This window comes from Geotrypetes seraphini, chromosome 14, assembly GCF_902459505.1.
Source record: "Geotrypetes seraphini chromosome 14, aGeoSer1.1, whole genome shotgun sequence".
In the NCBI taxonomy this organism is placed as follows: Eukaryota; Metazoa; Chordata; class Amphibia; order Gymnophiona; family Dermophiidae; genus Geotrypetes; species Geotrypetes seraphini.
Genome location: NC_047097.1, coordinates 61250115 through 61274058, shown reverse-complemented (window position 1 = coordinate 61274058; position 23944 = coordinate 61250115). Strand labels below are relative to the sequence as shown.

Here is a 23944-nt window from a genome sequence, read left to right as displayed (position 1 = left end):
TTCTAGGGCACACATTTCAGACAGCATTGGAAAACAATGTAACTTTAAGCAGGGTGACAGGAGGGGTTTCTTTCTCAAAACTAAGGCCAACCTGAGGGGGAAAAACCGTGTCCGAGGTACATGCATAGTAAATGAACAAACGTTTAATTTTTATAGTCTATAAAGTAATAGCGCAACTGCAGGGGGGTTTATATTACTTAAACAAGACCTATTGTGGGCTACTCTCCTTAATTTGATAACTGCACAGGTGGTGCCCAAGGTGAGAGAAGAAAACTTGCCGATCCTGTGAGCATGTCGTACATGAGCGTTCCGAGGCTCCACCAATCCACGGCTCGGTTGTGTCCACTGTGGACCAGAATTTCCGGAGCCCTGAAGGGAGGAAACAATCGAGAATAAAGAGAAAGCAAGACCCTAAGACACACACCGTTCACAATTCTCTCTAAGCTGAGTGGGAATCCTCCATCCATGATCCTGCCAGCAGGGGGTGCTGTTTTACTATCATTTTCTGTAGGTAACGGATAGGCAGCTCTGCAGGATTCCAGGGAACTTGAATGTCCCTAGTGATTGAAAACACAATATTGAAGCACCCCACCCCCCCTACTGGCAACAAATTAGTTGGAGGACCCCCACTTAGCTTAGAGCAGGAGTGTCAAAGTCCCTCCTCAAGGGCCGCAATCCAGTTGGGTTTTCAGGATTTCTCCAATGAATATGCATGAGATCTATTTGCATGCTGCTTTCATTGTATACTAATAGATCTCATGCATATTCATTGGGGAGATCCTGAAAACCTGACTGGATTGCGGCCCTCGAGGAGGGACTTTGACACCCCTGGCTTAGAGGGAAGAGCGACACCACTCCTTCCGCAGTCTACCAAGACATCTACCAGTGTCACTAATTCACCACAGCAGCTGAGCCACACTATAATTCAAAGGGCTAATGTGAGAAAGAATCTAGATAGGGGATGAAGGAGCTCTTCTAACGTAAGGCCAGGGGCCCTTGTTTACCAGAGTATCTAGAAAAAGGGTAACTCCAGAGAGGTTCTGTGGTCTACTCCATCAGTGTTTAAAAAAAAAGAGAAACACCATATTATTACCTACATGTATTCTATCGTCCCGCAAAATGTATGAGTGACAGCTTCATCATGGACAGATTCCTTGCACAAGCCAAAGTCTGTCAGTTTTATGTGTCCTGAGGGAAACAAAAAGATAAGAGAGATGTGTCTTCCTTTTCCAAGGGATAACCATGCCAGCTCCAAAAAGAATATCTACATAGGAGTCTCTCACCATTTCACCTCATGCAAATCAGGTCTACCCTTCTCTCTTTCTCTCTCTCTCTCCTCCCACCCTATTCCTCCATGTCTCCATCCTGCATTCAGTGGTTTCTAGATTCCTCCTTTTCTTCCTCACAAGGACTTTTGCTGTCTCTGTACTGAGGTTGCACTGAAGTAAAATTCTATGAGCAATCAAACAAAAAAATTAAAAAGTCAAAAGACACCAGCTTGAACAGAGAGAGGCTGCCAATTCCTGCTACAGATTGAGGAAACATATGTAAATAGGCCAAGCTTCTCCAAACAGTCACAGCAGGTCAAGCAGCCAAGATTAAGCTCTGGAGCAGTGACTGATGGGAGGGCCAAAGAGCTAAACAGGACAAAGTTTTCAATGCAAGATGTGATGTTAGATGTCAAGAGCGGACTACTGCAACGACCTGTACTTGCACATCACTGCCTCAAGATGTGGGGGCTTTGCAGGTTGTCCAAAATTCAACTGCTAGAACGGTGGGAGGAGTTTTTTTAAACAATGTACATATTACTCCCGTGTTGAAGCAGCTGCTTTGGCTGCCTGTACAGTGTCAAGTACAATTCAAAGTGTTTGTCTCATTCACGACACGTTACGAAGCAGTCAATGATTTACCAGCTGAGCTGACAACTGCGATATGAATTAGCCATACGCCTCTCCATCCATAGGTTTTGTGAAACTCATTATGTGGAAACCAAAGCTGCAGCTTCGGCAGGAGCAGGACCACTGATGTGAAATGCGCTTCCAGGTAAGCTCATGAATATGCAGCAGCGAAAGAATCTTTTGAAAAAACATTTGTTTGTTCAAGCACTTTATGCAATGTAGAGGCAATTTGTAGACTGTGGAAGAGATTAAATTGGTATTTTGATTTGTTTGATGTTATTTTTTTTTTTGTGTGTGTGTGTGTGTGTGTTTATTGTAGTCATTCTTTTTCCTTCAAATTTGCAGAGCTCTGGAATAACTTGCCACTCTCGTTAAGAAGCTCAGGCCCCTTCTTATCATTCGGGAAGGCTTAGAAGAGAATTCTGCTCGCCATGCGCTTTGGAAATTAACTACACTTCTCCCTCTGTATTCGCTGTGATAGGATTAACAGACCCGCAAATACAGAAAAACCGTGAATAACTTTTTCATATGTTATTCGCTGTTTTCTATTAAAAACCATCGTGAATATGGTGAAACCGCGAATAACATGGTGGGAGACCTGAAGGAGAGGCAAAACACGGTGAAGAAAGTGCTGGGAATCAGCGATTTTCTCTGTAAACGCTTGGAATCAGCAATTTCTCTATGCAAGCTGACGTAATTTGGGAGGAGGAGCCAGCAAGCTAAAAACCGCGAATAAACGAAACCGCGATTGCTGAAACCGCAAATACGGAGGGAGAAGTGTACTTCCATCTCTCCTGCTTTAGTTCTTTTGTTATCTTTCTTAATGTTAACCGAGTCGAGTTCCACATTGGCCGATGACCCGGTTTATAAAACAAAGTTTTAGTTTAATCCACCTAGGTTACGAGTATAGGCAGACTAGAAGTTTTTTAAATAAATAAGATAATAGATAAGGGAATGTGGGCCCCAAATTAAGGAACGGGATGAGGAAATACACCCGAGGGCCCTTGAGATTTGCAAGCATCGTGTCTAGGCTCCGACTACAACGCTTGCATTGCATAATAATCTTAAAACAACATTCATAGAAGATGTAATTTCGAAGGTATATATTGCATTTCCTTAGCGTCACCACAAGATCAGTCCAGAGCCTGTGGGGATTGCTCTATTGACCAGCAGGTGGAGACAGAAGACTCAGAACTGTGTTCGGTCCTATAAGACCATTATGCAGCTGCAGTACCATGGTATTTTCTCTCTCCAGCAGATGGAAGATAAGATTCCTGTGCAGCTTCTGGGTGGTTTGAGGCTCACTCGGCTAACTGGCTCTCATTAACGTAGGAGGGGAATAAAATAGGAGGGACCTCAAGTTCTCAGTCAATATACTCAGAGGCAACTGGATTCCCCCTCTTTTTCATTCCTGTTGACATTAAAACTTAAAAATATAGAAGTAAAATGACCAGAAAGAGGAGGTGGAAACTGGCTGAGAAGTCGTCCAAGTAAGGTTTTGTGTTGTTTGGCCCAGGTCCTTAGTTTCCCCCAAAAGGGATTCCAGTGAGCTTTTGCGACATTAATTCATCCGAGCCAGCAGAGACGCTCTCCTCGAGGCAGCACCAACAGAAAGAGTAAAGCGCTGCTCCTGTTGCGGCACTCATTGGGTCATTTGGGGCTGTGCACTTCCTGCCTCTCCTCTTCCCTTTTACAGCTGGAGCAGACAAAATATACAGTAGAAGGGGCAGTGATTTACTACTACTAATCATTTCTATAGCGCTACCAGACACACAGCGCTGTACATCAAAATACAGAAGAGACAGTCCCCGCTCCAAAGAGCTTACAATCTAGTCAACACAGACAAACTGGACAAGAAGGTGCATCAGTAGTCTGTGCTGAGGGAACCACATGCAGCTGTATTATGATGACATCAAGAATTGTGGGTATGACCAAGATGCATTGTGATGTCACTGAGCGTTCAGACAGCTTCTACTAATCTTTTCTATTGCACTTCTAGACATGCGCAGCGCTGCACATCATAACACAGAAGAGACAGTCCCTGCTCCAAAGAGCTTACAATCTAGTCAAGACAAACAAACTGGACAAGAAGGTGCATCAATACACTGTGCTCAGGTGGGAGAATGATAAGACAGATATTGGCGCTTAGAAGATGGGCTGGAGTTTGGAATTGAAAGCATCTTCAAAGAAGCAAGCTTTGAGTTTGGATTTCAATACTGCCAGAGACAGAGACTGACATATTGAGTCAGGAAGTTTGTTCCAGGCATACGGTGCAGCAAGGTCGAAGGGATGGAGTCTGGAGTTGGCTGTAGAGGAGAAGGGTACAGATAAAAGAGATTTATCCGATGAGTGGAGTGCTTGGGGATGGGGGGAATGTGATGAGAGAGGAGAGATACTGAGGAACTGCAGAGCAATGCACTTGAAGGTCAGTAAGAGGAGTTTGAACTGTATGCTGAAACAAATAGGGAGCCAATTAATTGACTCGAGGAGAGGGGTAATGTGGGCATAGCGACACTGATGGAATATGAGGAGTGCAGCAGAGTTCTGAACAGACTGAAGGGGAGAGAGATGATTTAGTAGAAGGCCAGTGAGAAGCAGGTTGCAGTAGTCTAGGCAAGAGGTGATGAGGGTCTTGGCAGTACGCTCAGAAAGGAAGGGTCTGATTTTAGCACTATTGTAAAGAAAGAAACGACAGGTTTTGGCAGTCTTTTGAATAAATGTGAAGAGAAGGAAAGAGATGAGTCAAAGATTCCCCCAAGTCTGTGAGCCGACCACACAGGGAGGCCGAAGGTGTTGTTCATAGAAATAGGGAATGGGGAAATAGGAGAGACAGGTTTAGGAGGAACGATAAGGAGCTCAGTCTTGGGCATGTTTAATTTCCTCCAAAGTGACTCTGTGCTACAAAGACTTGCCTATATCAGCCAGGTCAGCCTGTGGTTCCTTCTCAGAACCATCTCAGAAACCATGAGAATGGCAGCCATTTTGTCTTCCTGCACACCCTCTCATTATGTGCTGCTGGTAACCCTGTGAATTCAGTGCTGGAGGTACAGAGTACTAAGGGGACAAAGATGCTGGATACAGCTCGGCCTCAAAGTGCTGAAACTCCTTTTTCTCTCGACTTTGACTTGTTACTTCACTCTGCCTTTTTTTTTAAAGAATTCTTAATGTTCTCCAGACAAATCTTCAACAGGTAGAAACCCTCTGAAAGTGTCTGCTTCAAAGCCTATGCAGTTTGAGCAAGTCACTGTGTTCATCTGTCCTCTCTGTGCAACCACCTTCTTTAACTTCCAGATCTTCCTTCCTCAGGGATCCTTTAGAAGAAGGAGGGGATGATCACACAGTGATTATGCTCTTTCCCACGAAGGAGCTCCCAGTCTTTATTACTAAGTCATTAGAACAGCTCAGTATATCATCTTCCTCAGCTCAGAAGTTCAAGATAAGATTAGAAAACCACCTAAGGTTCCCTATCCATCAAGCCATTCAAACCCCCATAAGCTGAATAGGAGTCCCTTGAAGTAGGACTCCATGTAGGAAAAGCCATAAGAACATTAGAATAGCCTTACTTGAGCCAGACCAATGGTCCATTTAGCCCAGGCCAATCCAGGTCACTAGTACCTGGCAAAAACTCAAAAAAAGAGTAGCAACATTCCATGCTACCAATCCAGGGCAAGCAGTGGCTTCCCCCATGTCTTCCTCAATAACAGACTATGGATTTTTCCTCCAGGAATTTGTTCAAACATTTCTTAAAACCAACTACGCTATCTGCTCTTACCACAACCTCTGGCAATGCGTTCCAGAGTTAACTATTCTCTGAGTGAAAAGAAAAAAAAAAAATTCCTCCTACCGGTTTTAAAAGTATTTCCCTGTAACTTCATTGAGTGTCCCCTGGTCTTTGTAATTTCTGAAGGAGTGAAAAATCGATCCACTTTGGATTTTGTAGACTTCAATCATATCTCCCCTCAGCCGTCTCTTTTCCAATCTGAAGAGTCCTAACTGTTTTAGTCTTTCCTCAACGCTTTTGAAACATAATTGCCCTCGTAAGGGCAAAATCTCACTGTTGTTCTCAATTCAACCCTTTTTCCCAGTGTTTTTTCCTTATTTGTTCTTTCCTTTACATTTGTAGTTCTTCCCTTTATACCCTCTTGTTTTTTCTACTTTTGTATATCTAATGTACATGTTTTTTTACTAATCAATCCCCTGTAATGATATGTATTTTGTTTTTAATTCTCTGTTTTGTATTATTGTGCGCTGATTATATATTTTATTGTACACCGCTTTGAATTTTGGATTAAGCGGTATAAGAAATTTTTAATAAACCTCGAAACCTTTAATATGCACCAACAACTCATGGCGTAAACCTTCCCGCTAGTCACTATTCTGCCTAAGTGCCCAATTACTCTAATCATTTAAGCATATATGTACCTAAAATTAGGCAGTTCATTAGAAGTACCCCCTAAATGGGGTTTAATCTGCATCAAGATAAAATGACAAAAGCATAGAAAACTGAAACAAATTAAAGATTGGCTGCAAACCCTGATTTCTTGTCCTGGGGGAAGGTGAGAGAAGCTGCCTACCAACCAGGGCTGTGGAGTTGGGAGACATTTTGGGTACCTGGAGTCGGAGTCTTGGGTACCAGAAACTGAGGCGTCAGAGTCGAAGGATTTATCTACTGACTCCACAGCCCTGCTGCCAACAGAGCCATTGCAAGGGGTAGGACTGAAGGCCACTGCTATGGGACCCACACTTTTTGGGTCAGTCTCGAGAAAGGGACACTGAACCAAGCCCTTGCCGTGTGCGTACCTTGGCTGTTGAGCATTATATTCTCAGGTTTCAGGTCTCGGTAGATGATGCCATTGGAATGAAGGTGACCCAGGGCTAGTGTAATTTCACTCAGGTAGAAACTGCAATACACAAACAATCATCGTTTGTATAGGATCACCGGGAATGTGCAGTGATTTACAGACACGCATAAAGCAAAAAGTGTCCCTGCTTCTTGAAGCTTATAATCTGGCAGACAAATGGACAAGGAACACAGATGAGATGCATGTGGGCCTTTTAGTTGAAAATAGTGGAGTCCAACTGCAAAGAGTGAGACTTGAGGGTCCATCTAAGGGATGAGCCTTTGGGCCAGGAAAAGACACCCGTTTCCCCAGAGAACAATCTCTATAACCGTGGCATAGCCAGTTTCAAGTTCAGGTCCACCCAGAGGCAGCATTCATCGATAGTGTAGCTGGCAGCAGATGGGTGGAACTGGGCGGGCCTGGCCTGGGGGTCTGGATTTTCCAAACAGAAAATCTGGTAACCCTAGATGTGGGAGATTGTGAGTTAAGGATAGCATTTGGACTATGGTGAATGGTAAGACTGCAGATTAAAAACACTGCTTGTAATTAACGTTTTTATAGGATACATGACAGTAAAAATGTTCAGCTATACATACTGGTTGTTGGCTGGAAATGGGACTAAGATGCTGAATGGTGGGCATCAGGGGAGCAGAACAATTGTTAGTCTAGGAGTGTTGATGGGGAGATAACAGTGGGAGTAAAAGCAATGGCTGTGGAGACATAGTTGAGGCTAAACTAAACCTTAAGCTTATATACCGCATCATCTCTATAAATGTAGAGCTCGACACTGTTTAAATAAATTAAAAGGGAAAGGTGATGGTACACAAGAGTTCTAAACCATGTCATCCATACTTAAAGGATTTCTGTGGGGATAATCAGATACATTTTTTTTCTGTCCATCGAAGGCTCACAATCTAAGTCATAACACTTACCAGGCTGTGTCCTCTAGAAAAATTCCCTCCCGCTCAAGCTGCATGAAGAGCTCTCCACCTGTACAACAAGAGAAGGACTCCAGTGTGTATATTTTACTAAACAGGAAAGACTTTTTGCACTTTGAAGGCCTGTCCCCCCCTTGAAGGCCTGCCCCCCCCTGAAGGCCTGTCCCCCCCTTGAAGGCCTGCACCCCCTTGAAGGCCTGCACACCCCCCCCGAAGGCCTACACCCCCCTCGAAGGCCTGTCCCCCCTTGAAGGCCTGCCCCCCCCTGAAGGCCTGTCCCCCTCTTGAAGGCCTGCACCCCCCCGAAGGCCTGCACCCCCCCCCGAAGGCCTGCACTCCCCCGAAGGCCTACACCCCCCTCGAAGGCCTACACCCCCCTCGAAGGCCTACACCCCCCTCGAAGGCCTGTCCCCCCCTTTGAAGGAGCAAACATTACAAGGCATCAAGGTGAGGAAAAGCATCTATTTGTTTTTGTAATTTTATTTTTATTCACTCTGCTTCATAAATTCAATCCAACATCATGTTCTGTCACGCATAAAAAAAAAAAATGGTAAAATAGACGTCTATAGGAAAGAGCTGAAAACAGTCCCTCATCTTGTAGCTGGTCCTGATGGCAGAAAATTTCTATTCAGAAAGACACACCCCCTCCTTTACAAAGCCACGCTAGTGTTTTTAGCGCCAACCACAGTGGTAAAAGCTCGGATGTTCATACTTGGTATATGAAAAAACTAACCCAATTTCCAATGGGCAGAACATGACAGAGGAAAGATCCAGGGCCTGGCCGAAGGCAGCCTATCATGCCACTACTGGTGCTGCCAGTAACAGACATCTATTTAACAGGACCTCAGGGAAGTGAGAGAGGGAACAGCACCAGCCCACAGGGAGGGAGGACAGATAGGTGAGGGCAGAGATTGGGTATTTTGGTACCCTTAATCACTGGTGCCCTGGGCCAGTGTCTTACCCGGTCCAATGGTTAGGCCAGCCTTGGCCAAGGGAGAGGAGATGGGAGGCCACAGCTGGCACCGGTGGGGCAAGATCAGAGCTTAGTTCTAGGATGCTCACCACTTAAGCACTCCAGGATGAGGTAGAGTTTGCCATCGGTTTGGAAGGCGTAGATCAAGTCGACAATGAAAGGGTGTTTGATGGCTTCCAGGATATTTCGCTCTGCCTTGGTGTGTGCCGTGTCCTTGGCATTGCAGACAATCTTTGCCTAATGTAGAAAGGCAGAGAGAAAAGAAGAGTGACCGACAGAAAAAGATTCCTCGAGGCAGTGCCCTGACAGGGCTCCTGCACAGTAGATAGACTGTGAACCCACCGGGACAGATACGGAAAAATGCTTGAGTACCTGAATGGAAACTACTGTGGTATCTATATATATAAAACCGGATGTATGTGTGTATGTTCGTTCCAGTATAGCTCTGAAACGCATGGACAGATTTCAACCAAACTTGGCATACATATGACTTACTATCTGGGGAAAAATACTGTGGGGGTGGGAAGGGGGTGACATGTAACAATGCTGTAACAATGCCTTCAAGGAAATGTAAGGCAATTGGCCAAGTGCAATCAAAGGTTAAAAAAATAAAACAACAGCGTAGACAATAAACTCCCAAGGACAGGAATACAAGACTTGTGATGCTGTGCAAGAGAGCTGCTACATCTAGAGCTTCAGAGACTGGGATAAATACATACCCAGGCAATCTGCTAGTATAAATACTAAAAACAAAACAAAAAAAAAAAAACAGAAAATAAAAAACATCAAGTAAGATATTACTCAACTGAACAGTACTCAATAAGAAACAGCAGGGGGGGGATGGTGCTGAAAGCATACACAGAATGTGTTACTGGTACTGTGGCAAGGCCAAGGACGCCAACACCTGGGACTTTAGTCATGAAACCGTCGGTGCTACATAGGACTTTTGCCATGCTGCAAACTTTATCACAGCAGTTGAGAATCCTACTGCACGTAAGCTTCCTTACCAAAATGCACCGACAGTACCAGTTAAATGGCGTACTATTGCCAGTGCTAGAAAAGACATAAGAATTGGCATACTGGGACAGGCTGAAGGTCCATCAAGCCCAGTATCCTGTTTCCAACAGTGGCCAACCCAGGTCCCAAGTACCTGGCAGAAACCCAAAGAGTAGCAACATTCCAGAGCTGAGATTGTGATGTCATAAAGCCTCATTCCACCAATGCCTAAGAGACAAACTCAGCAGTGATGTCACAATGGCTTGACTATCCTTTACTTGGCTCACATAAGAATTGTCATACTGGGACAGACCAAAGGTCCATCAAGCCTAGTTTCCTGTTTCCAACAGTGGTGAACTCAGGTCAGAATAACCTAGCAAGGTCCCAAAGAGTAAAACAGATTTTATGCTGCTTATTTTAGGAATACAGTGGATTTCCCCAAGAAATCTCAATAATGGCCTACGGAATTCTCTTTTAGGAAATTATCCAAACCTTTTTTAAACCCCGCTAAGCTAACTGATTTCACCATATTCTCCGGCAACGAATTCCAGAGTTTAATTGCATGTTGTGTGAAGAAATTTTTTCTCTGAGTTTGTTTTAAATCTACTACCACCTGAGCCTTCACAGTGCTGCTGGTGAAAGCATTATGAGTTTTCTTACCACGATGCACTCCTTAGGGCTAGCCGGATTCCTAGCAGCATTCACTTGTATTACTTTACTATATTTTACAAAACCATTGTCACAAGCCAAAGCCAACAGAACATAGTATCAAAACAATTGGAACAAGCTTCAACTCAAACCGTAGGACTACTCCCTTACACCATCCTCCCCTCCATCTCGCTATACCTTTTTTAATACTTTCATTGCAAATATTTTTCCTGCATTGCTCCCTTGAACTTTTCGCACTTGAAAAACCTAGAGTGAAAAAAAAAGAAAAAAAGATAGCCATAAGTGTCTGCTGTAGGCCTGGGAAGAAAGCAAAAAGCAAAATTTTAAGGTGTCTGCAATTATAATTGTACCTTGCCATAGGCTCCTTTGCCCAGAACACGGAGCATCTCGAAGCAGTGAGGGCGAATCTTCTCTGAACCGCTGTTAACATTGCCTTCCGAAATCTCAAATTCCTCGCATGGACCCAGAGATCTGCAAGAGGAGACAAAGCCAAGGATCTGAGCCCTTGTCACAAAGATAAAACAATGCAGAATAATTAGCTGTGGATGAGAGGGTAAAATGTGAAGAGGACAGAAAAATATAACTTACTGTAAGCCATTCCCCTTTGGGCCCAAGTCTATATCCTAGGTTTAAAAGAAAATAAATTAGCATCGTTAGCAATAAAAAAAAAATTAAAGATACTTTATTTTTTATTGTAAGCTTCTATAAGGCTACTAATGACTGGGGAGTCAATTCAGAGCGGTTTACATGAGCTTCTGTAATGGTGTTACAATAATACAGAGTTAATGTTTTCTGGGAAGGTTTTCCATACAGACATTTATACCATAATCAATCATTTTACGTATATGTACACATTTATACTATAGTCAATCGTCCTACATATATACACATATAATACCTGTATCTTGTTTATGCTGTGCTCCTTCTCTAGGTTGCTTTATAAGTTAAAGTAGCCTGTGAAGAGGATGGTTTTTATCCCTTTCCTGAACTTACTATGGTGGCCCATTCCGTACTCTTAGAAAATATTCTCATAAAAATGAACTCGTAAATTTTGTGAGCATGCACCAAAGCGGATCTGATTTCAGTGAAATAAACGTGTTCTAAGAAGTACGTAATCAAATTCTTTCACTCCTAATTTCCTAGAATTTCTAGAGTAAAATGGTATGGAAGCCATGTTGTCCACTTTTAATGGAAATCTATAGAAATAAAACAAAACAAAGCAAATAAGGCAACATCTCTTATTGGACTATTTTTTTTTTTTAATTATGTTAGCTTTTGAAGGTCACCCTTATTTCTGATTTGAAGAAGAAGGGTGATCTTCAAAAGCTACTCAAAATGAATTTAGTTCAATAACCGCACTACCCCCCCCCCCCCTCTTTTTACAAACACACAATAGCGTTTTTTGGCTCCAGCTGAATGCTCCACGCTGTTCCGACACTCGTAGAATTCCTATGAGCGTCGGGAGCAGCATGGAGCATTCAGCGGGCCAGTGCCAAAAACCACCATCATGGTTACGTGAAGGGGGGGGGGGGGTTATAAAAGGTATCATCTTTTTCCCTTTATGCTTTGTTCTAGTTCTATATATATTACCTAGAATTTCTAAAAAGTGCTCAGAAGAACATTCCTGACGATCTAAGGCGGTCATCAAGCGCTCTTTACAAGTTTATCCAACTCGTAGCTTCTTGTGCAATGGATCAAGAGCTTTCTACAGGCTAACAGAGGAGGGATGAGGATACCAGGAGAACCTCTTTGCCAGCCATGTTTTCAGGATATCCACAATGAATATGCATAAACTTGATTTGCATACACTGCCTCCAATAGAGGCAAATTTCTTTCACGCATATTCACTGTGAATATCCTGAAAACCTGACTGGCAAAGGGGCTACTCCAGGACCGAGTTGAGAAACACTGTACTAGGACATGGGTTTCATTCTATGGAGGGTTGCCAGATTTTCCAATTGGAAAATCCGAAGCCCTAGACCCGGCCCCAGGTCCGCCCAGTTCCATCCATCCCTGCCCTGTAACACCCTAACCCCGCCCCAGCCCCCCTGCTGCCTGCTCTTGTTGGGCAGGAGGACGTCCGCACATGCAGGGATGCCCTCCTGCCTGACACCGATTTCTTCAAAGTTTTTCAAAACCCGGACATCTGGGAACCCTAGTTCTATGAACTAGCTGTGGTCAGCGATGCTGGGAGGCAACACTCAACAGCCCCTGGGAGAGGGAACATAACGCAGTTGGCAGAGAAAGACCTGCACATTTCCATGCAGTCTGCTCAACAGGGTGCCCAGAGCTGAATCTGGTAGTCTACACAGGCTCTACTTGTTCGTAATTAAATACTGGTACACTTAATCTCCGTCTCTCCTTGCCAATTTTGGGTTACAGGCTGTAGAAATCTGCTTAGCACCAGCTCTCCTTCCTCACTATGGGAACCGCTGTCAAAGAACAATGATTACTGCATAGTAACTATTGCAAAATTATTCTGAAAGTCACGATGCCAAAAGTGGGAGAACACAGAGTATGTGGTATTTTCAACAACAGTGGAGAAAAAGCCTCAAAAATACTGTGCAGCATAACTTACTAACATTGTGACAAGCTGCCTTCATACTACCATACTCACAGTTCCAAAACCAATGATCGTTGCTAGAAGCCTTCCAAAACCCGGACAAAATGCCGGGTTTTGAAAAGCCCTCTGGACGCCCAGACATCTGGTAACCCTATCGAAGGCTGATTTGTAGTCTATCACATGAATAGAGCATTAAGCGCAGGTCAATATTTGAAGCGAGGAGAGAGAAAAAAACAAAGCTAATGGTCACGAGAAATCAAACTTCGAGACTCTTGAGAAAGAAATAGATGCCGAAACACTCAGTGTTCGACTCTTCACAGTGCTACTACTAATAAAGTGAACTTTTACACCCGTGGCTGAATTATTGACATCTCATCCCTCAGTGAAGGCATTACGACAGTTTTCAAAGTAATTCACCCAGAACAGAAACAGGCTGAATGCATGCGACAATACGCATGTTGCACTATCAAAAACTGAACCACAGTTTTCGAGCACGGATTGAGGGTAAACAGCAGCAACGTGCTGATAAAACCAAGTTGGGGTTTTTTGTAAACATCACGTCTTCAAGGCAAAGGCTCTCCGATCTAATGACTGAAATTACTGTAATGCTTATGAGCAAAATGTTTCCTACTTTAGACAAATTTAAAAATCGCCTTTTCATGATATTGACAGGAATAGGGGTTCAGCTGATTACCCATAATTGGAAAAATCATGATAGGATTAATTTTACTATTTGGTGGGTAACTGTGTGTACCACGTACAAGTATGAAAAGATGATGGCAGAACATTTTGGGAATAATAAGTCTTTCAAAGATATATGGAGTCCATTGACTAATTTTATTGTATTATAATTAAGGTCATGTTTCTTTCTTTTTTTCATTACATTCATTGCACATCCAGGGTGGGGGGGGGGGGGGGAGAAATATATTTTGAAAAGTTTATTCATTTCATTATAATATTGAAATTATTTTTTTATTATTCAAATAAGTTCAGGAGGGGAGGAAATGATTGTTAATGTAATAATTATGTAGTTAATAATGTGTTTTTGTGAAGTTTTTCTGATATGTCAATTGTATTACATTATTGAAGTTTGAAAATCAATAAAGATTAAAAAAAAAAAAAGTTTCCTAGTGTGTACCATTTGTAAGCAGACCATTTTATTCAACAACATTATGTGCAATTTATGTAACATTGTAGTTTTAAGTGCGACTTCTTTGGTAGTATAACTGTGCACTACTGCAATTTTAGCAACATTAGTGGTTAGGAGACGTGTGGGTCAGTTAAAGGGATGCAGGAATAAAAAATGGTTAAGAAGCCCTAGCTTAAGAGCACAAATTTCTCAAGGTTGTATCACAAATTTTGTATTACTGGCTGGAAATTGCTCATTTTGCTTTGTATCGCATTGTATCATATCGTATTGTATCTTGCATCTTCACTGATATGCCTCAGACTAAAAGGGACGACAGGTACGAGGGGGCACTCAGAGAAACTGAAGGGAGATAGGTTCAAATCAAATGCAAGGAAGTTTTTCTTCACCCAAAGGGTCGTGGACAAATGGAATGCGCTCCCGGAGGAAGTGATCCGGCAGAGTACAGTACAGGGATTCAAACAGGGATTGGACAGATTCCTGAGGGAAAAGGGGATCGTGGGGTACTGAGGGAGGTGCTGGGGTGTTGCATAAGTATAGACAGCTCACCAGGTCGTGCAGGTGCAAGGCCGGAGGGTTAGGACATTGATGGGAAGATAGGACTTCGATGAGAAACCTAGGGGGTAAGGGGGCCCCTTCTGGTGATTAAGGCAGGTCATGACCTGTTGGGCCGCCGCGGGGGCGGACTGCTGGGCGGGATGGACCTCTGGTCTGACCCGGCAGAGGCACTGCTTATGTTCTTATGTTCTTAGTTCTCTTGCTGTGAACCGCCCGGATCTTCTGGTTGGGCGGTATATAAGAAATATTTATTAAATTATTATTTTATTTCATATTGACCTGTTGGTTTTTAATTTCATATTATTGACTTGTCTTGCTTTATTTTGTTGGATCATGTGTATACTGCTTGCCTTCCACTTTGGGCGTTTCTACAGAAAGACAAAATACACATCTTGAGAAATAAAAAGAACATGTACTTTCTGATAAGGCTAAAGTGCAGGGAAGACGACAGGGCACCCAAGGGACAGACAGTCACACACTTTTACTGATCCTATACTGCTTTGTTTACTTAAATGTTATATTTCCCGTCTCATGAGTATGCCAGATTAGCAGACCCTACTGAATGAACATACATGGGCTAGATATGAGCGTGTGCACATACAAAAATATAACAACAAAAAAGAGCTTAAACTGCACATCAAAGGTCTAAAAATGGAGGGGGGGGGACTGAAAACAAAACTTTTTCCCCACGATTTTCCCTACTAAGAAAGGGTTGAGAGGGGTAGGAAGAAGTATCAAAAAAGGGAGTAACAGCAGAAACCTAAAGATGGGAATGGGGTGTGTCTTGTGGTGGTGGTGGACTGCATAATAGCAGAGTTTGCCCAATAGGAGCAGATGTTTCTAAATGGCAACTATTAGGAATAATTAAGGACAACAGTGTGTGGTACTAATTAAAGTTTTAGTTTCCCTAAATGGCAACTGACATCACAGCAGAGACGCTTTTTATATATATAAAAAAAAACCCAAAACCCTATTGTGACGTCGACGCCGCAGTTTACAAACAGGCTGATGACGTCCGGGAGACGCCAACCAATAGCAGCGCCTGTTCTTTCCCGGGCATTCAGGCGGTGCCCTACTCACTCCGCTCCCTAGTTCCGCCTCTTCGTCTTCGCTGCCCTCCTCCGTCTCCAGGTCGATGTCGAAGACCCCGGCCATGACACGTCCTCGCTCGCTCTTCGCCGAGGCCCGGACTTTAAAGCTCCTCCGCCCCGGTTCCTCTGTAACTCATCTCCAGTCCGTGCGTGACGCCTCGAGCGCACCGAAACTAGATACGTCACCCGTCGGCGAGAGTTGGGCTTTAGTCCCGTTTCCGCCCGAAAGGCGTTCCTGCGTCGGTCTGGTCAGAGAATCAGGAGACGGAAGCGGGGGGTTGTGGGAAATGTAGTTCGAGCATAAAGGTCACGCCTTTAAAAAGATGAACAACCTTGTGCTCATAAGCATTAGACTTCTCATATATATATATATATAATTCAAAGGCTGAATGTGCTCAGAGACATAGAGACAAAAACAAGGGGTATTTACCCCAAGAATCTTGCCTCACCAGCCAATCACCGCATATGCTTAAAGTGCCTTCAAACACCTTGGAGTGCTGTATATCACAGTCTAATCGTTTTCAAAAAATGTGCAATTAGAATGACAAGACACTTAGGGCTCCTTTTACAAAGGTGCGCTAGCGGTTTTAGCGCGCGCGTTTGCCGCTACCGTCACTTCAGCACCCAGTGGTGTTTCCTGCTGTAGTGTTGCAACACCACGTCTGGGTCAGGAGGCATCTTGTGGCATTCTGGGCTAAGAGTCATGTCCAAGACGCCTTGCTCTGCTGCTGCTTCTCAGAGCACTCCTACTACACTTTAGATTTTTGCCAGGTACTAGTGACCTGGATTGGCCACTGTGAGGATGGGCTACTGGGCTTGATGGTCCATTGGTCTGACCCAGTAAGGCTGTTCTTATGTTCTGTAGGTCCAGAAGCAGGCATGATGAAGCTGGAAATCTTTTGCACCAGAGTTGGAGAGTGGGGGCTCAGACTCTAATGGATACGTTTGGGGCTTCCCCTTATGTTTAACCATCATTGCTCCTGCAAAGATTCCAGGTTTAAAAGTGCAGCTCATAATCATGCCGTTTAGGTGGAGGCCATCAGGCTCTTCCCCCTTTTCAGAAACGGCAGTCTTCCACTCTGACGTACACATGCTGCCCCCCTCCCCCCAAATGGGATCTGTACAGATACCTGACATGCTGTAGGGAATGGTTGTGGTGAAATGGAGGAGGTAGCCTAGTGGTTAGTGACCCCCCAGGTTCAAATCCCACCAATGGTACCCCTCACACCAATGAACAAATGAAAGGAGCAAAGAGAGTTTCATGGGATGTCAACAAATGAACAAAGTAGAACACAATGAAGTCCAAAGCACCTTTAATAAAACATAAAACAGTCCAAATAATAAGTTGTTCTCTGGGAGAACAGACTCAATTCAAAGCAGTCACTCTCAATTTCATGCAGTCTCTTTCTCTCAACACGGCTGTATTTTGACTGGTGCACCTTCATCAGAAGAAGTAAAACATGCCTTATAAACTCACTGTAAGATAAATATTTTTCTTAAATTCATAAGAACATAAGAAGTGCCTCCGCTGGGTCAGACCTGAGGTCTATCGTGCCCAGCAGTCCGCTCAAGCGGTGGCCCAACAGGTACAAGACCTGTACAGTAATCCTCTATCTATACCCCTCTATCCCTTTTTCCAACAGAAAATTGTCCAATCCCTTCTTGAACCCCAATACCGTACTCTGTCCTATCATGCCCTCTGGAAGCGCATTCACGTTGGGTGAAGAAAAACTTCCTAGCATTTGTTTTGAAGCTGTCCCCTTTCAACTTTTCCGAATGCCCTCTCGTTTTTGTATTTTTTGAAAGTTTGAAGAATCTGTCCCTCTCTACTCTCTCTATGCCCCTCATGATCTTATAAGTCTCTATCATATCCCCTCTAAGTCTCCTCTTCTCCAGGGAAAAGAGACCCAGTTTCTCCAATCTCTCAGCGTATGAAAGGTTTTCCATACCTTTTATCACACGTGTCGCTTTCCTTTGCACCCTCTCAAGTATCTCCATATCCTTCTTAAGGTACGGCGACCAATACTGTACGCAGTACTCTAGATGCGGACACACCATCGCCCAATACAACGGCAGTATAACTTCTTTCGTTCTGGTTGTAATACCCTTCTTGATTATAACTAGCATTCTATTTGCTTTCTTAGTGGCCGCCGCGCACTGTGCCGCCAGCTTCATTGACCTGTCCACCATTACCCCCAAGTCCCTTTCTTGGGTACTCTCATTCAATAACATCCCTTCCATCGTATAGCTGTACCTCAGGTTTCTGCTTCCTACATGTAATACTTTATATTTCTCCACTTTGAACTTCATCTGCCATCTCTTTGCCCATTCCATCAATTATTAATTTCAATTCAACTGAATAAATCTGTTTGATAATTTCCAAGACCTCAAATGCACCATTCCACCGCCATATGCATATTCTTCTCAGCGGGGAAATTTTGGTATTTATTCCTCATAGGTCTAGGTCATATTTTTACTTAAATATTTTTATAAATATCTTTTTATTAAAAAAACTTTTAAAATTTATTTTAACTTATCTGAATGATTGAGATGATTGAAATCTTATAAAGCAAACTTAAGCAGTTCATGCTCTAAGACGAAAACATTGAGAATTTAAGCCATTTTTGAATATTACAAACTCACTGGTCATGTCGAAAGAAAGTGACTCCTTTGAATTGAGTTATTACTATTTGGCCTGTTTTATGCTTTATTAAAGACCCCTCACCCCAAGCCACCCATAGCATTTTGCTCCTTCCACCCTAGGGACGGTGGCTTACTCATTGTAAGAGGCAGTGAGCCTCCATTATGCCCTCCTGTAGCCCTTGTAGCCTCTCCTCCTACAACCAGGGATGATAAAATGCCTCCTGTCCCTGGCTATCATGAACCTGGCAAGCAGAAGTGTGTCTCCCTCAGAAAAGTTTGGCTGCGTTCTGCCCATTGTCATTTTTCTCACTGTCCCCGCACAAATGACATCATTATGCATTGCATGCTGACATGCCATTATTTCAGCACCAAAATTTCCACACAAATTAGCCATGACACTTGAGTTGGGCACAGATATTTATGACTGTTTTCAATAAAGGATGCATAATAGACAGCACCTTTATTGAACTGTCCTGTAAATATCTACACCTATTGTTGGGTACTTTTCCTTTTAGTTGGGCGTTATTTACAGAGTTTAGGGCTAGATTCTCACAAATTCTCAAAAAAACAATGGGCTGCTATCGCAGCCATTATTGTAGTGATTTTAAAAAAGCGAGTCATTCTCAAAAAAACACTCATGCAAATGAAGTTGGCGGAGATTAGTGAAGGTTCGCTGATTATAGCGATGGGCACATGCACAGAATAAATGCTAAAAAGAAAACTGAGACGCCAAAGTCAAACAACCCCCCACCCGACACCCACCCTGGCAGCAGGAGAGATGCCCACTCTGTCCTGCTGCCAATTAAACACCCCCCAGGAGCTGGAGAGATGCCCACTCTTTCCTGCTGCCAAGCAATGCCCCCTAAAACCTCCCAGCAGTGGGAGAGATGCCCATTCCCGCTGCTGACATCAAGCAACCCCTGCCACCCGCCACCCCCCCTGGCAGTGGGAGAGATGCTCACTCTCTTCTGCCAAACAATGACAGCGAGAGAGATGGCCACTCCCTCCCACCAACGCTGTCAACCTGCACCCCCAACTCACCCCCCTTCCCGGCAGCGGGAGAGATGCCCACTCCCTCCTGCCACCATGCAGCCCCCTATGCCTCTGATGACCGCCCACCCCTTCCCTTACCTTGCTTAGGATGGCTGGCCAGAGGGATGCCTATTTCCTCCAGCCAGCAGGTCCACCTCTTTAAAATGGTAGACCTTTCCCTCCCCGGTGCATCCTGGGATGCACTGGGGAGGGGCTTAAGGCTCTGATTGACCCAGGTTGTTTAAAGCCCCTTCTATAGGAGGAGCCTTAGGCTTCTGGGCCAATCAGAGCCTTAAGCTCCTCCCCAGATGCAGGTTGATATCTTTGAAATCTACAGCCCTTAACCGGAAGAAAAGACCTCAGTAAGCTATTTTGATAATCCGTCTCTAAAACACGCATGCTAAACCGTCTGGAACCAGTTTAGTGAGCACGTTAAAGGAAGATTTTAGTTTTGAGAATCTGCCCCTTAATTCTATATGTGTGGTTTAAGCCTTCCACTTAGCAAGCCTAAACTAAAACAGATAGCTTAAAAGCTTCCTACCTTTCCCTTACTGGATTATAATTATATTAAGAGTATCTGGCCAGTCAGAAATTTATACATAACTAGTTTTTTAGCCTGTTACATTAACAGGTGCTAGCAGCCCTTCTCACTTTTACTTCCCCCCTGTCCAGCAGCACCCCTTCCCTGCTCCCCCTGTCCAGCAGTAGCCCTTCTCCCTTCCTTTTACCTCCCCCCTGTCCAGTAGTACCCCTTCCCTGCTCCCCCAGTCCAGCAGTAGCCCTTCTCCCTTTTACCTTCCCCATATCCAGCAGCACCCCTTCCCTGCTCTCCCTGTCCAGCAGTAGCTCTCCCTTACTTTTACCTCCCCCCTGTCCAGCAGCACCCCTTCCCTGCTTTACATCCCCCCTGTCCAGCAGCACCCCTTCCCTGTGACCACTGTCCAGCAGCACCCCTTACGTGTTTTCTGAAACAGCTGTGCTAGGACCTGCTGCGGGCTCGTTGCTTCTTTTTCAGCTTGGGAAACTGCGTCACGAGTCGCAAACTGCCACTGCCACTGGGGAAACTGGTGTACGCTTCGCAAATTGCCACAGGCTCCTACTACGCATGCAGGGGCATGGCACCATGGACGCACAGCACCACGGCAATTGAAGTGCACATGCACGCTAAGAGTATTATAGCGGATAAAACTGCTAAGGAATGTGCTGACTATAGCTTTACTGGACAGTTTACAGCTTCCCTGAACAGTCTTTATAGATTTTCTCACTGAAATCTCCTCAGGCTTTGTACTGAAAAACAGGACTCCTCTGAATAGCCAAACAATGTTAATCTCACTCTGAGTTATATTGGCAATTGTATTCAGTTAACTATTCAGTTAACTATTACTTCTGTAATCTTAGTGTTACCAGACAGACTCTGTATTTCTTGAACAGCTTTCTTTAATAACACAAAGTAAAGAATAAACACTTACAATTGATGACTTCAAGGCAGTTCAACTTTGACACAGAATCTTCTCACTCTACCAGCCCATCGTATTCAAGCTGGGAGTGTGTCCACACCTTGTGGAAATAACACTGTTCTCCAGAGTCAGATATAGAACCTAAGCTGTGTTAGATTATTAGAAATAAAGGCTGAAAACCTGGTAGGAAAACAATGCTAGACTCAGGTTCTCATACAGCCATGTGGTCTACAAATATGGCAACTGTTCTCTCTTAGACTGAAGAAGAAGAAGGGCTTAAGCTCTGTGGATGCAGCTTAGCTCTCTGGGAGAAGGAAAGCCCTCTGGCAGAGCTAGCAAAAATGCACAGCTTTTCTGTTATTTTTGCCACTGCATCAGTCCCAAGAAGGCAGTGGGTTGGTGGAGGTGGGATGGGTAGATAGGAGAGAAATGAAGGTTACAGTTGGGGTTGGGGAGGTTTAGCTTCTTATACAGGGATCCGGGGGGGGGGAGATAGGATGATGCTGATGGCAGAGGGAAACAGACAGAGAGGAAATCCTGAATGGAGGAAGAGAGAGACACACACATGTACACAGGTAGAATTCAGGGAGACAGCGACAAAGAGGAGATGACACATGTTAATTGTTTTATTATGTAGGTATGCATGTTTATTCATTAAGATTTATTTACTGCCTTTTTTTTAGAAATTCACCTAAGAAGGAGTACAACATTTTCAGCTGAAACAATATTCAAATACTGGTACATAGTATAGCATCAGATGGTACTTACAATGATGGTACTATACACAGTAAAACATCTTGATGGACAGCATGAGTGTAAGCAGAGATGGCACATATAGAAGAGGGCTACTCAAATCTTTTGAGAGGAGGTTCTAGAGCTTTGACTTTCTGACACCTGGGGTTCACAGACTACCATGGACATGTACCAATCAATAAATACTGAATAAAGTACTCTTTTTCTTTGCTTTCTGGGCATTTTACCAGGCTTGCTCAATAGTACTATGCCCCCGATCAGTGGAGAATAGTGGTATATAAATTTTGAAAATAAATAACAGGGATGAGAGAGAGAGGAGTTGCTGCATGGTGGAAGACAGAGAGAGTGAGGCAAAAGAGATGCTACGTAGCAGGTGAGAAAGGTATGGACTCCAGAATTGTACACACTATTCTAAATAGAGTCTCACTAGAATCTTATACAGGGCCATTATTACCTCCTTTCTCCTCCTGGCCAAACCTCTTCCTATGCACCCAAGCATCCTTCTGGTTTTCGCTGTCACCTTCTCAACCTGTTTGGCCCCCCTTAAGCATCACATACTGTCGCACCCAAGTCCCTCTCCTTTTTCATGCACAAACGTTCTTCACCCCCTAAGCTGTACTGTTCCCTCAGGTTTTTGTAGGCCAAATGCATAACCTTGCATTTCTTAGCATTAAATCTTAGCCGCCAAATTCCGGACCATTCCTCAAGCTTCACTAGGTTCTTCCTCATGTTATCTATACCATCAAGGGTATCTACTCTATTTCACATTCTGGTATCATCCACAAAGAGGTAAATCTTATCAGACAACCCTTCAGCAACGTCTTACAAAAATGTTAAAAAGAACAGGTCCAAGAACCAAACCTCGCCGCACACCCCGAGTAACATCCCTTTCTTCAGAGCAATCACCAAAAGGTGATAACGGGCAATGCTCCCTCTAAAGCATGGCAAATTTTCTTCTGCACGAGCAACAAGTTCTAAAAACCAACATTTTTTGATCCCAGTACTGTATTAGCAGTGCATTTCTGTACAAAAAACCATCACACATACAGTAATTGATTTAGTTTAATTTAATTGATTTTTTATAGTTTAAATTTTTTGAAAGTCGGGTCAGATCAGCATTTTTGTACACGACCATGTAACAGTCGTAAAATGTATGAGCGATTGCTCATGCGCTCCACGTAGATCAGTGGTCTCAAACTCAAACCCTTTGCAGGGCCACATTTTGGATTTGTAGGTACATGAAGGGCTGCAGAAAAAAAAATAGTTAATGTCTTATTAAAGAAATAATTTTGCATGAGGTAAAACTCTTTATAGTTTATAAATCTTCCCCTCCCCCCCCCGAAGGCCAGCAAGTTCCCCCTTCTTTGCAGTGTCCTCCAGCTTCCCCCCTAGCCTCCCTGTTGTAGTTTCAGCTAATTACCGCAGCCTGCAGAGAGGATTGCCGGTGCTGTAGCCATCCTTGCAGGCTGCCATCGGCCTCCACAGCACGTTCCCTCTGCCACGGTCCCGCCTCTCCTCTGACATCAGGGGCAGGATCGTGGCAGAGGGAAAGTGCTGCTGAGGACAACGGCAGCCTGCAAGGATGGCCACAGCCCCGGCAATCGGTAATTATCTGAAGGTAAGAGCGGGAGGCCAGGGGTAAGCCAGAGGACGCTGCAAAGAGCAGGCAGCACTAGTACCTGGCAGGCTGCATGTGGCCGTCGGGCAGCGAGCTTGAGACCACTGATGTCGAGGGATCATATTTGATGGGCCTCTTAAATGATCTGCCTGCAGTGCTGTGGCACAGGACACTCGGGTACTAGCTTTCTATGCCATTGGGGCTTAGTTTTGCAATGTGGAGGTTATGCTGGAGCTTCAGGGAGGGAGAGAAGACCAGTGGCGAAATAAAGGGGGGGAGGCGCCACGGGCACCATCATGGCGGGGGCGCCAGCACCCATTCTTCTCTCGGCCCCCCCGCTTCTTCCTCGCCCCACCACTACTGTGCACACGCACCCCTGTGTTCGTGGCGCAAGCAGCAACCCCAACCTGCTGCTCTCGCCAGCGTCAGCTCTTCCTTTGATGTCACTTCCTGGACCCGCGCCAGGAACGTTAAAGAGGTGCGGGGGAAGGGAAGGGGAACGCCTGTGTGGCAGGAGGGGGCGGGGAAGAAGTGGTTGGGGGGGAAAAGAAGAGGGCATGGGAGCGGTGCAACCACCCCGGATGCCTCTCACCCTCGCCGGAGAAGACAACCGTTTGCGCCTTCCGAAGGGCTATGCGAGTAGTGCAATCACGTGGGGTGCAAATATGGCAAGAGGCAAAACTTTCTCCCAGCCCACTGTATTCTCTCCTTCGCAGTGATTAAGTGGGTGAGGCCGTAGTGGGTGAGTTTCACAAGAGTTTCACAAG

The 23944-nt window shown here is 44.4% G+C and overlaps 1 protein-coding gene across 1 annotated transcript in view; it reads right to left on the bottom strand.

Annotated features, from left to right (window-relative positions):
- The window catches only part of RPS6KB2 (ribosomal protein S6 kinase B2), a 34273-nt gene extending 18348 nt beyond the window's left edge, over positions 1-15925 (bottom strand). Inside the window, exons 1-9 of the mRNA XM_033920443.1 lie at positions 15664-15925; positions 10904-10938; positions 10666-10786; positions 10493-10561; positions 8740-8887; positions 7672-7729; positions 6699-6799; positions 1098-1188; positions 279-369 (exon numbers count right to left, since the gene is read on the bottom strand). Coding sequence (XP_033776334.1) covers positions 279-369; positions 1098-1188; positions 6699-6799; positions 7672-7729; positions 8740-8887; positions 10493-10561; positions 10666-10786; positions 10904-10938; positions 15664-15738 — 789 coding nt within the window. The 5' untranslated portion in view covers positions 15739-15925. The remainder of the gene's footprint in view (positions 1-278; positions 370-1097; positions 1189-6698; positions 6800-7671; positions 7730-8739; positions 8888-10492; positions 10562-10665; positions 10787-10903; positions 10939-15663) is intronic.
- Positions 15926-23944: the final 8019 nt, after the last annotated feature.